Source organism: Oncorhynchus kisutch, linkage group LG14 (assembly GCF_002021735.2).
Source record: "Oncorhynchus kisutch isolate 150728-3 linkage group LG14, Okis_V2, whole genome shotgun sequence".
In the NCBI taxonomy this organism is placed as follows: domain Eukaryota; kingdom Metazoa; phylum Chordata; class Actinopteri; order Salmoniformes; family Salmonidae; genus Oncorhynchus; species Oncorhynchus kisutch.
In genome coordinates, this window is record NC_034187.2 from 26,360,707 (window position 1) to 26,373,992 (window position 13,286).

At 41.9% G+C, this 13,286-nt stretch overlaps 1 protein-coding gene across 1 annotated transcript; it reads right to left on the bottom strand.

The window, feature by feature from the left end:
• Nucleotides 1-3,075: 3,075 nt before the first annotated feature.
• On the bottom strand, nucleotides 3,076-12,859 carry LOC109904081 (tripartite motif-containing protein 35). The gene is made up of 2 exons (XM_020501198.2): nucleotides 12,677-12,859; nucleotides 3,076-6,966 (listed from the first exon to the last, which is right to left on the bottom strand). Exon 2 carries the CDS (start codon nucleotides 6,951-6,953, stop codon nucleotides 5,493-5,495), a length of 1,461 nt encoding a protein of 486 aa, XP_020356787.1. The 5' UTR covers nucleotides 6,954-6,966; nucleotides 12,677-12,859; the 3' UTR covers nucleotides 3,076-5,492.
• Between the last annotated feature and the right edge of the window lie 427 nt (nucleotides 12,860-13,286).

Here is a 13,286-nt window from a genome sequence, read left to right on the forward strand (position 1 = left end):
TAAATGCATGAATGCCCACCTGAGCTGTTGCCAGATAATTTTATATTAATTTCTGCACCATAAGCCACCTCAAACGTTGATTTAGAGAATTTGACAGTACGTCCAACCGGCCTCACAACCGCAGACATGTATGGCCTCCTGTTGGCAAGCGGTTTGCTGATGTCAACACTGTGAACAGAGTGTCCCATGGTGAGGGTGGGGTTATGATATGGGCAGGCATAAGCTACGGACAACAAATACAATTGCATTTTATCTATGGCAATTTGAAAGCCATGACGAGATCCTGAGGACCCTTTGTGAGGCCCATTTCTTTTAAAGGATCTGTGACCAACAGATGCACTGTTTCCCCAGTCATAAGGAACTTTAACTCATTGAAATTGTTGCATGTTGATTTTATATTTTTGTTCAGTATAGATCAAAACACTTGGGTGAACTGTTGGAATCAAATAAATATGATGATTTACATTGGATTCATATTAAGAAGCAAAGTGGAAAGCAGCATCGTTCTTGTTTGGAACAATCTGCAGACTGCTTTTGACCTAACAGAACAGCATGCAAACCATACACGAATCTAACAGCAAGGAGGAGGAACTGTGCTGCTTGAGTGACAGGGGGCGGAGAGAGACAACAAACGTTGTAAACTATAAAAATGAACATTACGCCCGTCTGAGTGGTGTTTCAAAATATTGCATGTGATATGGATCTCTTGCGATATGGATATTGGCACATGTCAATATTGCAATTTCGATGTGAATTGGATTAATTGTGCAGCCCTATCTGGACAGCTAAACAAACCAACCAGCACTTTCCCTTGCCAGCTGGGCATGATTATTCTTATTTTATATTTTTTGCCATCATCTTAACTCTGCATTGTTGGAAAAGGATCGAACCATGTGACAAATACAATTATATTTTATTTGAATATAACATTTAAAAACTTTAGCTGTGAGTGATGGAAAAGAAAGCAGCCTCAGCAACAATTATTTGAATAATTCAATTGATGTTTTGTGCACAAATGTGATGACAAAAGTGTTGTATTATTAGGGATTTTCTAATTTGACTTCTATATGGGGCCATCTATGGAACTGTCTTTCTGGGCTGTAGTTGGACGAATCGACTCCTGCAGTAGTTGATAGAGTGCTGGTCAGGAGAAATGGGCCAAATCAAAAGAAATCTAAATGCAAATAAGATATTCCCTAGACTCTCTAGAAGGTTTGAGTTCAGAACAGTAGTCTCCTTGAGGATCTGCATACAAATATACTGTATTCTCATTCATTGACTAGACCTGAAGAGGGCAGACAAGACTTCTTTTGAACATAGTCACAGTTAGAGGGCTCTCCACAACAAATCTATTTCTCAGACTGTAATATACACTGAGTGTACAAAACAACTGCTCGTTCCATGACATACATAGACTGACCAGGTGAATCTAGGTGAAAGCCATGATTCCTGTCACCTGTTAAATCCACTTCAATCAGTTTCTTACCTTTATTTAACTAGGCAAGTAAGTTAAGAACAAATTCTTATTTTCAATGACAGCCTAGGAACAGTGGGTTAACTAGCTGTTCAGGGGCAGAATGACAGATTTGTACCTTGTTAGCTTGGGGATTTGAACTTGCAACCTTTCGGTTACTAGTCCAACACTAGGCTACCCTGCCGCCCCGGCCATAGCTTCAGTGTAGATGAAGGGGAGGAGACAGGTTAAAGAAGGATTTTTAAGCGACATTGATTATGTATGTGTGCCATTCAGAGGGTGAATGGGCAAGACAAAATATTGAAGTGCCTTTGAGCAGGGTATGGTAGTATGTGCCAGGCGCAGCGGTTTGAGAGTGTCAAGAACTGCAACACTGCTGGGTTTTTCACGCTCAATAGTTCTGTGTGTATCAAGAATGGTCCACCACCCAAGGACATCCAGCCAACTTGACACAACTGTGGGAAGCATTGGAGTCAACATGGGACAGCTTCCCTGTGGAAGGTTTCATCACCTTGTAGAGTCCATTCCCTGACAAAGGGCAAAAGGGGATGAAACTCAATATTAGGAACATAGTTCAATAATTTGGCTAGTGATCTGGAACAAAGATGTATGAACTTTATTTACAGTTTTAATTTCATTTACTGAAACATTCCTATGAAATGATCATCAACTACTATGCATATGTCAACACGGTATTGTTTTCTAACACACAAAAAGAGACTTTGTCGCGTTAACAACCAACACTGTACATTTCTACACCTGAGCTGCTGTACTTCAGAACTACTAAAGCGTGCTATTGTACACATGGCATGTGCAGGTCCTTGGCAGAAGCAGTCTTATCAGATCCATTCGTTACGCCAATAAAACAATGACAATGTTTTAAGCATGCCCGGCAGGCGACAGCAATCACTGAGAATAGGAGTGTATTTCTCCATGACACAGGCTATAAAACGCATCCATCCACAGTTGTGTATGTATGCAGACAAAAGGCTCTGCAGGAGGCCAGAGAATGGAAAGCAGAGAGAACGCTCATCTTATCTTTATGATGCTGCTGCCTCTGCTTCACATGGCCCAGGCTTTTACCACAGCTGGAGGTCCTCTTCTTTTAGTTTACACCTAACGTGTACCCTCCCATTGTTTCCTATCCAGCATTGTTTGTCTGCTATAGCTATTGTTTATTGAGGCGTCGATATGGAAATGCCAACTGCTTTATTTGAGCAGAAACTACATATACTAAGATATGAATATCAATGTGAAATGTCCTTACATACTATATATTGTACTTTCTCCAGAATGCAGGTTGGATGAAATGTACCAAGAGTTACATTGTGACAGACAGTTACATTATTAGACTTACCATTTGAAATGAGTTACCTGGTTGTAGTGTGTGGTTACATACAGTATTACAGAGAAATCAACATTCCATGAAAGTACATGCTGTTGGTGCAACTAATTGTAGGAAAATGACCTCTAAGTGACCCCGCAAGAGACAGGGAGAAGGAAGGGAATAATGTTCTTAAAGCTGCTGAAACACAAATGCAGAAACACAAATGTCCCTCTCTAACATAGAGAGCTTTAAGTTGAAATAGACAAGCTACAACTTATGAAATGGGCCCTTTATTAAAATGGGGTTATTATGGAGAACAATAGTGTGATTTCTGGAGCGGTAATGAAACAAACTGTTTTCCCAACTTAATCACATGTATGTCATGTGAATCCAGCTGTAAAGTGGTCTGGGATAGATGGATGTCACCATGGCATCGTTTGGCTGAATGACGAGAGCATGGCCACCTGATGCCATAGCTTCTACTGTAATATCCCAGAAACCTTAATACAATCATCTCTCTTGGTACAGTAATGTTTCCATGCCTCCAGGAAAGTATGGGAAGACCCTCATAAGATAAGTCTATTTTACCTCCTCTCCTGTGCCGGTTAGATCTGCTTGTCTCAGATGGAATAATTACTAAAAACACTGGTGTACCTCTCCCTTTCAAAGGAGAGATGAAGATGAATCATGGAAAAAGATAAAAGCCAGACAACCTGTACAGTCCATCCTTCAGTTTAACAGCCAGAGAATGCACCACTGAGCAAATGAAGGTGGGCTCATGGGAAGAGAGGAATCTCATTATGGTGAGGGAGGGCACTTCTTGGTGGTGAGAGAGTTGGACTGGGGGTTTACAGTAAGTGTTTCAGTGTGTGGGTGTGTTGCACTGATTCCATGATATCTGCTTCCTTCCTCTCTATGGGGACTCTGGCCTATTATTCACGGAGGCCCTCTGACTATCTGGAGCTCTGCTTTGCATCGATGCAAGGAGGCACTTCATGGTGACTTAGAACCGGTGGACAAGTCTAGCATCAGCATTTCACAGTAGGTGGTTTGCTGTCTCCTGGTAGGTGGTTTGCTGTCTCCTGGGCCGGTGACCTAATCGTTGGAGCTAGCAATGAGATCACTAATCCATCAAAGTGACGTGATAAACCCCCCCATGGCCAACACCTTCAGCTAGCGCAGGCTTCCGCAGACAGCCAAGAGCCTCTACATACACCCAACAGCTGCTTTCGACACGATTCCCAAAGTGGTCACACTTGCATAGCGGCAGGCACACAGGAGCACTGATGCACGATCGCCAGAGAGAAAAATAGAGAACTGGTCGAAAGGCTCAAGTAAAAACAGTAGGCCTACTGAGAGAGAGCTTCATTCCCCTCAGACAGACAGACAGAGATGAAGTCACAGCTTTCTAAAAGTTTCAGTGTCCTTTTCCCTAATCTGATCACGGTGTCTGCTGTGTGGGGTCCTGGAGGCCAGGGTAATCTCATTACTGTGTCCCATGTAAAGGGGCTGCCGCCCGCGGGGCCCGACCCCATGCCCCACACAACAAGCCGGCACACACACACACACACAGATCTAATCAGGTGATATGCAAACCATTGATTTTCAGCTCTTCTCCAGTATGGGTTTGAATAGGATTTCTATTGATGCGATCAAGCCGACTGGGCCATGGAGAAAGGAGAGGAGACAGGATGGAGAGATTGAGACAAGGTGAGGCAGAGCTGCGTGACGAAGCAGATTCTCCGTGTCTGGTCATCCTCATGCCTATATTCCCCATGGCTCCAACAACACCAGGCATAGTCATTTAGAAGGGTTGGAATTCCATCTTCTGGAAGTTAACCCAAAACAGAAAATATTTGGCCATTGTCTCTTTTATTGAAGAAGAAATACATCAATTTACTAGCCTTTTTTCAATATTTACCTTTTTATACAAGTCCTGTCTTGCACATTGATAAGGAGTTTAGCAAGCTGACGATTCTAAATGAACAATAGGCATGAATCTACTTTAGTTCAATCACAGAAATTCTCAAAACATATTTTTTAAATAACAATGGGATAGATTCTGTTTAGCATCAAAAGCCACAAAACCAAAGGAAAGTAACATTGATGAGAATAGGAGAAAAGAAATGTTATACTTTGCTCTCTCTTCTGGTCTCATCTAAAATATCCTGGAAAGAGGAGGTAAGTGTCATTCCTGTAATCTTCCCTGCCGTCTTGGTCAAGATTTGGCCTTTGAACTGCACTGTTAGCTTACCAAACATCTGTAGCATCCGAATGGTTTTGTCAAAAAACTAATATGGAAAGGGGAGACCCTCACGGACACGAAGGCGTTCTCTGTTTTGTTCTACAACCCCTACAAGTGTCACAGGACTCGTCTGAAAGTAACCCAAAACCGGTTGTAAAGAATTATGAAAGTGTGGAAGTAGTTTTGTGCCAACAAAAAAAGGGTTTAAATGTGTAAAAAATATATATTTCCTGAGTTTTCTTAAACAGTATATCTTAGATACTGTATAGGACAGACACTTCAAAACCTTATCTTTGATTTATTTTTTGACTGTCTGTTTTGCCATTTATTAATGTGTTATTCAATGCATTTCTATGGGTTATAGCAGTAAAGACCAAACTCAATATTTTATCAAATAATCCTAAAATTCTAAATCAAGTAACTAAATGATCCATGGTATAGCCACGTTAAAACAATTCCATATCATGATTTTCCACATGGTTTTCCACGTTTACAGAGACTTTCCCTGGAAGGATCTGTAGTGGTTGACCATTTAACAAATAAAAGTATGGATACATCTTCTCTGTAAATTTGTGATTAAATGTTCTGAGGGTTTGTGTGTATGAACTAAGATCAATGAAGGACACCTCCTGTTTGTCCCACTTCAGCAAAACTCTGATCCTCTGGGTCTTCTTCTTCATTTTATAAGGTTCACCATTAGCTACCCCAACAGCCCATATTCCACTTTCTTCTTCATCTAACTCATGTTTCCTACTAACAGACTCACTGGCCACCCCTACCCTCCAGTCATCATTTTCTCCGACTTCCACATCCCAGAAGTGTGTCCCTGAAGTGAACCCCTCTGAACCCAGGATGTCACGGTATGAATCAAACCTCTCTGGGTTGTCTGGGAGACTCTGTCCTTTATCTTCAGATCGTAGGCTGGTCAGATCTTCAGATGGATAGAGATAGGGATGTGCGGTGTTTGGTTCTAGAACTACAGGCATGCATTTCACTGCCCCCTGCATCTTCTCCCAGACCTGGAACTTGAGATTGCCCAGGTGTTTGGCCAAGTTGATCAGTGCTCCTGAGCCCAGCTGTGGGTCCTTAGGCGCACTCTGTACGCTCTCCATCATAGTCTTGTAGCGCTGCAGAAACAACAAATCATCCACTGCCAGCTTCTCCTCCACAGCTCTGATTGTGTCTGACAGAGATGACATCATCTCACTTATCTCCTTCACTCTCTCCTTTATCCTTTTATTCTTCTCCTCCTCTTCCTCCTTCAGCGCAGCTAGCCTCTCCACCTCCTCTTCTTTCAGGAAGCAGTGTAGCTTTTCAAACTCATTCATTATCTGCTTCTCTGCTAGCTGGGCCTGCGCCCCAATGTGAGCAGCCATTTTGTCACAGTTTAGCTTGGCTTTGCAGAAGGCAGACATTTTCTCCTCCAAGGTCTCCAGTGTGGGTCTGAGCCCCTCCCTCCTCTGGCCTGCTGCCTTCACGAGAGAGCAGAAGCTGTGGCCTGCATGCTCCGACACACACTCCACACACACCAGACATTCATCCTCAAGGCAGAAGAGCTGGAGCCTCTGGGAGTGTAAACCACACACACCCTGCAACCCCCTGTGGCTGGTGTTTTCACCCTGTGAGGGCCCCTCTGTCACCTCCTCTGTGGGCCCAGGAGTGTCCTTAATCTCCCTCTCCCTCAGTAGAGTCTCACAGACATGTCTCAGGGCCAGGTTGAGAGGCGATTGGTCTCTGGAGGACCTTCTGCAGACTGGGCAGTCCTGCGTCTCCTGTTTACTCCAGCTCTCCTCCAGACAGGCCTTGCAGAAGCTGTGGCTGCAGAGCAGGATCACTGGCTCCCTGAATGTCTGATAGCACACTATACACGACAGGTCCTCTTCCAGGAGAGAGAAACTGGCTGCCATCCTCACAGGAGTGCTGTAGAGTAAGTGAGAGATGAGTTAAAATGAGAGTATATATAAAAAATATATGTGTGTGTGTGTAAGAGGGAGAGTAAGGGTGAGTGAATAGGAGGTGTGAGTGGGAGAGAGATAGAAACTAAACTTAAGGCTCTCTTAGAAATGAAACTTCTAATTTTGGCACACTACCCAAAATCTGCCCAACAACCCAACATTGCGAAGTCTTGTAGTATTTATTCGGTCTTCAAAGTTTGACTAAACACGTTTCTACATGAATTTATCACATACTGGGGCGGGGGTAGCCTAGTGGTTAGAGTGTTGGACTAGTAACCGAAAGGTTGTAAGTTCAAATCCCCAAGGTGCAAATCTGTCGTTCTGCCCCTGAACAGGCAGTTAACCCACTGTTTCTAGGCCGTCATTGAAAATAAGAATTTGTTCTTAACTGACTTGCCTAGTTAAATAAAAAGGTAAAATACTGTAACATATTACCATTTGATTGCATTTACTGTGGGGTTTTTCAGACCAGTCATGAAAATTATAATTTAAACCAACCTGCTTTCAGAGAGGGACTTTAATATATCAATTTACATCGTAGACAAAGCAGAAGTTTATTGCTTTCTCTCACCAGTCAGAAAGAAAACATGTGGATGGCCAACAGCCACACCTTGGCTGCAGAGTTGAATGTTTCCGGGAACGGGAAAAAGGATATCCTCAAGAGGAGGCGGAGACCGACTGCCAAAATTCAGTTTTTTCAAAACGCTGTTCAGCAGTCAACCATGATTACCTTAATGTACACTACATGACTAAAAGTATGTGGACACCTGCTCATTGAACATCTCATTCCAAAATCATTGGTATTTGTATTTATTAGGATCCCCATTTGCTGCTTACGAGGCAGCAACTAATCTTCCTAGGGTCCAAACACATTAAGGCACTTACATTACACACAAAAAAACAAAAGATTAAACAGTACATCATAACATTATTACATCACTACATATCTACAATACAAAATGTATAATACCACCATAACAATATACGTGTGCGTATCCATGTGTCTGTAGCTGTGTGTGTGTGTCTATTCACAGTCCCCACGAGGTGTATTTTTAGTTGTTTAAAAAAAAATCTGATTCTACTGCTTGCATCAGTCACCTGATGTGGAATAAAGTTACATGGAGTCATAGCTATATGTAGTACTGTGCACCTCTCAATGTCTGTTCTGGACTTGGGGATTGTGAAGAGACCTCTGTTGGCATGTCTTGTGGGGTATATCATGGGCATTAATATAGAGTTGGTCCCCATCCTTTGCTGCTGTAACAGCCTCCACTCTTCTGGGAAGGCTTTCCACTAGATATTGGTGCATTACTGCGGGGACTTGCTTCCATTCAGACAAAAGAGCATTAGTGAGGTTTGGCACTGATGTTGGGTGATTAGGCCTGGCTCACAGTTGGCGTTCCAATTCATCCCTAAGCTGTTCAATGGCGTTGACGTCAGGGCTCTGTGCAGGCCAGTCAAGTTCTTCCACACCCATCTCGACAAACCATTTTTGTTTGGACCTCACTTTGTACACAGGGGCATTGTTATGCTGAAACAGGAAAGGGCCTTTCCCAAACTGTTGTCACAAAGTTGGAAGCACAGAATCGTTGAGAATGTCATTGTATACTGTAGCGTTAAGACTTCCCTCGCTGGAACTAAGGGGCCTATTCCGAAACATGAAAAAACAGCCCCAGGCCATTATTCCTCCTCCACCAAACTTTACAGTTGGCACAGTGCGGGGCAGGTATCGTTCTCTAAACCCAGATTTGTCCGTTGGACAGCCGGATGGTGAAGCGTGATTCATCACTCCGGAGAATGCGTTTCCACTGCTCCAGAGTCCAATGGCGGCATGTTTTACACCGCTTCAGCCGACGCTTGGCATTGTGTATGCTGATCTTAGGCTTGTGTGCGGCTGCTTGGCCATGGAAACCCATTTCATAAAGCTCCTGACGAACAGTTCTTATGCTGACATTGCTTCCAGAGGCAGTTTGGAACTCGGTAGTGAGTGTTGCAACCGAGGACAGATGATTTTTACGCCCTCACACGCATTATAGCTTTGAAATTAAAAAGAGAAATAAAGAAGTAGAGTCTTCTAAAGTCTATATTATAACGCATTAAAAGTGGTATGTATAGTTGACATACACTCTATGTATTTATTTGGACAGTGAAGCTACAACTAAATCAGCTCTATATGCCAGCATTTTGGATTTGAGATCAAATGTTTGTTACCTTTATTTAACTAGGCAAGTCAGTTAAGAACAAATTCTTATTTTCAATGACAGCCTAGAAACAGTGGGTTAACTGCCCTGTTCAGGGGCAGAACAGATTTTCACCTTGTCAGCTCAGGGATTTGATCTCACAACCTTTCGGTTTCTAGTTCAACTCTAACCACTAGGCTACCTTGTTTTGATTGTGTTTCAGATTGCACAAATGATGCACAAATATCATGACCCCATAACAAGGTTAGCATTTTGGGGGGGTGTATGATCTTTCTTCCTCTAACTTTCACTCATCATTATCCACAATTCCACATTAATGTAGAAGTGTTCAGAAACATCTTATTTTTTACAATAAAAGTGACTTCAAAATGTCATTGAATTATTAAAAAAGTTTCTATTGGGCAAAACATAATGCGAAACACAACCATAACAAACTGGAAATACAGAGCCACAAGCTTGATGTAGTCATTGCTTGCTAGGTATATGGGACCAAATACTAATGACTACTTTAATACACTATAAGTTGATTTGTCCAAAAACGTATGAAAAAAAAAACTTCAAACTGAAAGGTGACGTACTGTCGCCTCAAATGAAGCATTTGATCTCAAATCCAAAATGCTGGAGTATAGAGCCAAATGTTGACATATTTAAGCCTCACTATCCGAATGAATACGTAGGGGAGTGTACATTTTTAGATAACTGTTTGGATTAGCAGAAACTGCCTCAGTGACTGCATCCTGAGGGATAAGGGATAAGGCAACAGAGGAAGGTTAATGGAAAAGCAGCACTGATGATAATCTAAGGCCCAAACAGAGATGACTGCTGCTGCAACACTCCCCCAAGGGACAGTTTAATGACTGACATAAAAAATAATTATGACAGACAAAAACAGTCCTGCTCCAAAATAACCCTTCTCACCCTAGTCCCCTCCCGCTACAGCAGTAGTATTCAAACTCGAGGAACTGCAGTGTTTCACCATTTGATTTCATTTACAATTTTTTTTAACAATTAATTATTTAAGAGTACAGATTATTGTATGGGACAACAAATGTTTATGAGAAAGATAATTTGAAAATAACATTTTGAATAAATGAAACAATTTTTAAGTTGTTCATTATATTTGGGGTGAAGTGGGGTCGCGAGAAATTCTGCCAAAAATAAATGGGGTCCCCGCTGTAAAAGTTTGAATACCACTGCTCTACAGGCTCCCAAAACTCCTATTTTATGATAATCATGATGGTAATGAACATGTTACTTCGAACAATATTACTGCCAGTGGGAACAATGTTTTTTTGGTTCTGGTGTGTTTGCTGTGAGCAACAACCCTTGTTATGTCCCTAACATATGAAAAAGACATGTTGATGTTGCACACCACCCTTCAGACTTCAAGACTCCACATGAGACGTATGTTCATACCGTGGAATTATTCCTTTATTCATTTCCATTATCAAATTCATTTGTCATGGAAGTCATGTAAGCCATTCCTGGCTACCCTCACTAAATTCAACTCACAGGTTGACAAATGAATCAGAATCAGGAATTAAGGCTTAATATTGATTTAAAGAACAAGGCTGTAGAATTAACATGAGCATCGATCATACCAGGCTTACCAAAGCAGTGGGGATATCTTCGGAATTCATTATCCAAATTACACCAATGAGTTTCTACGGCTCAATTTTCCTCGAAATACAGGGGTTAGGCCTTACATAAGCCGCCAAGCTATACTTGCACGAAAAAGAGATGAGAGCAAAGGAGAGAGAGCATTGTTACAGATGCCATGCAGACAGGCTATGCTGAAAGATTCCTCTGGGATGGTTTCAGACAGAGCATATTGTTTACTTAGTGTTTGTGAATGTAAACAGCCAATTGAGAGGTAAGGAATGGCTCCCTCAGAAATACAACCACACACACACATCTGACTCACTGTTAGTTCTTTCCCATGTGAGTTTAGAAACAACAATATTTACAGAAGAGTCATGATCCTTTGACTTTGGTTATCTTCATTGATTATGTGAAGGAAGTGGGAGTAATGTCGCTGCTCAGCCTCTGAGGGGCCATGAATCGTCTCCTGCTCTTTTTATAATGAAAATCTCATTACCAAGATTTAATGGCCTTCGAGGTTCTCAGTAGAAATAAACTAACCCTTCAATGGAAATGACATGATGATTACTATAAATCACAGATATGATAAAGCTGGCCACTTGAACTGCGAACTGAATCCAATTAGGGATAACACCTAAAATGAAAGTCAGGAATATAAAAATCATATTCAACTGGGATTTTGTGTGGATATTTGTCAAATTGTACCGTGTATAGACAGCTACAAAGTCATTATAACTCAGGAGCTGCCAGTGTCTTTCTACAGTAGAGGAGAGATGGTCTGAGGCAGTGATTTGTGTGGCCCTCACAACAGTCTAATTTATAGGTCACCAGGGAACGTTAGTTCGACTTCCATGTCCAGTAGAACATGGCTTCATATTTCCATTAGAAATCCTCAGATCCCATACCGGGTATATATTTCAGACACATCCGTCTGGCCTGGTCCACTGAGGCTTGCTGAAACTCCAGGAGGCAGAGTGAATCCCCGTCTCAGACAATAGGGGCAGGGGCGGTAACCAGAGAGGGCTCCCTCTCCCCTTCCTGTCCTAATATCAGAGGATGTAGATGTTGGCACAGGCTCTAGTCCCCGTCAGATAATTCAAAGTTAGTTATAAATCAGTGTAAGCAGTAATCACACAAGCCCCTACCAACCCAACATCTCCAGTAAAACAAAGTCCCTAATCTAACACAGACCTGCAACTATCTGAGAATGGATATGTGTTTCATGAGAACCACCTCTCTGCTCCCATGTGGAAATAATACATCTCTAATGTCCTGAGTCTGTTTAATGTTTAAATCGATTTCATCGGCTAGAAAAGGGCTGTGGCTAGCGATGACATCATACTTGCTCCTTTTCAGCAAACCTTTTGTGCTGTACTGCTCTGTTTTTACATACAATCTGTGATATATTCCTGACTGTACATCTTACATTTGCCCTGGGTCAACAACGTACTCACTGTAAGCTTATTAAATAAATACCAATATTTAGTGAAAGCCTTGATCAGGTAGAAAAAGGTTGCAGCAATGCCCATAAGATGAATGGAATTAAAGCGGAGCACCACTACACGTCTTACTACACATGTTTGGAAGGTGGGGCAGGAAATGCATGTGGGGGAGGGGGTGATGCAGCGCATCAAGGACTGTATTGATTTGCGAAGGAATATTTGCGAAAAGAGTGAGACATGAAAAATAAAGTATTGATCTGCTTAGAAAACATGTTCATTAAAACAGGGAGGGAAAGGGGAATTGACAAGCTCGATAATGGCTCTGAAATGGCCCCCGTGAACAGAAACAGCACTGAGAAACGGTTACATTAATGCACTAAAGGAAACCCATCAGCAGCAACAATATATAGAAGACATTTTTAAACCATACCTTGATGTATCTTCACTGCCTTCTATAGCGTCCTGTGATTTCCACACTCCTACTCCTCTCTCATTGGCCAAGGCTAAATCCTTCTGACAATAGACAGCCCAACGATTTCAGACCGTATGTCATCATCTCAGAACCACTGAATAAGTTAACTTTTATATACTCTCTGATTCTATCCTACCCTGAGCCCCCCTGTTGCTCACTCACTTCCTTCGTTCCCTGCCAATGTTTCTTCTGCAGCAGAAACACATTGTCAGGAAGGAAATGAGGGCGACAGAGTGAGAGTGGTAAATGTAGAGGGCGATTTGGTCATTTGACTGCAGAAAACTGTTTTAATACCAAACAGTTGGCCTAATTCACAGGCTATTGAAATCTGTAATGTTATACAATGGTATGAGTGACAAAATGCCCAAAGGTCAACTACTAAATCAGGTAGACAAACAGAAGTGAGTAGTGACAGATGAAATTATGTGTTGCTCAATGCATGCAAAGATATCAAGCGTCGAAGACCAGACAGGAATACCGCCAAGACAGAATAGACCTGCTTTAAGGTTTGAATCAAAACATTTAGTTTACTTATCCATTTACTTATTCCCTGGATCACAAGTCATTA

What these genes read in the sequence shown, in the direction of transcription:
- LOC109904081 (XM_020501198.2), bottom strand. Translation starts at nt 6,953, where the DNA reads ATGGCAGCCAGTTTCTCTCTCCTGGAAGAGGACCTGTCGTGTATAGTG.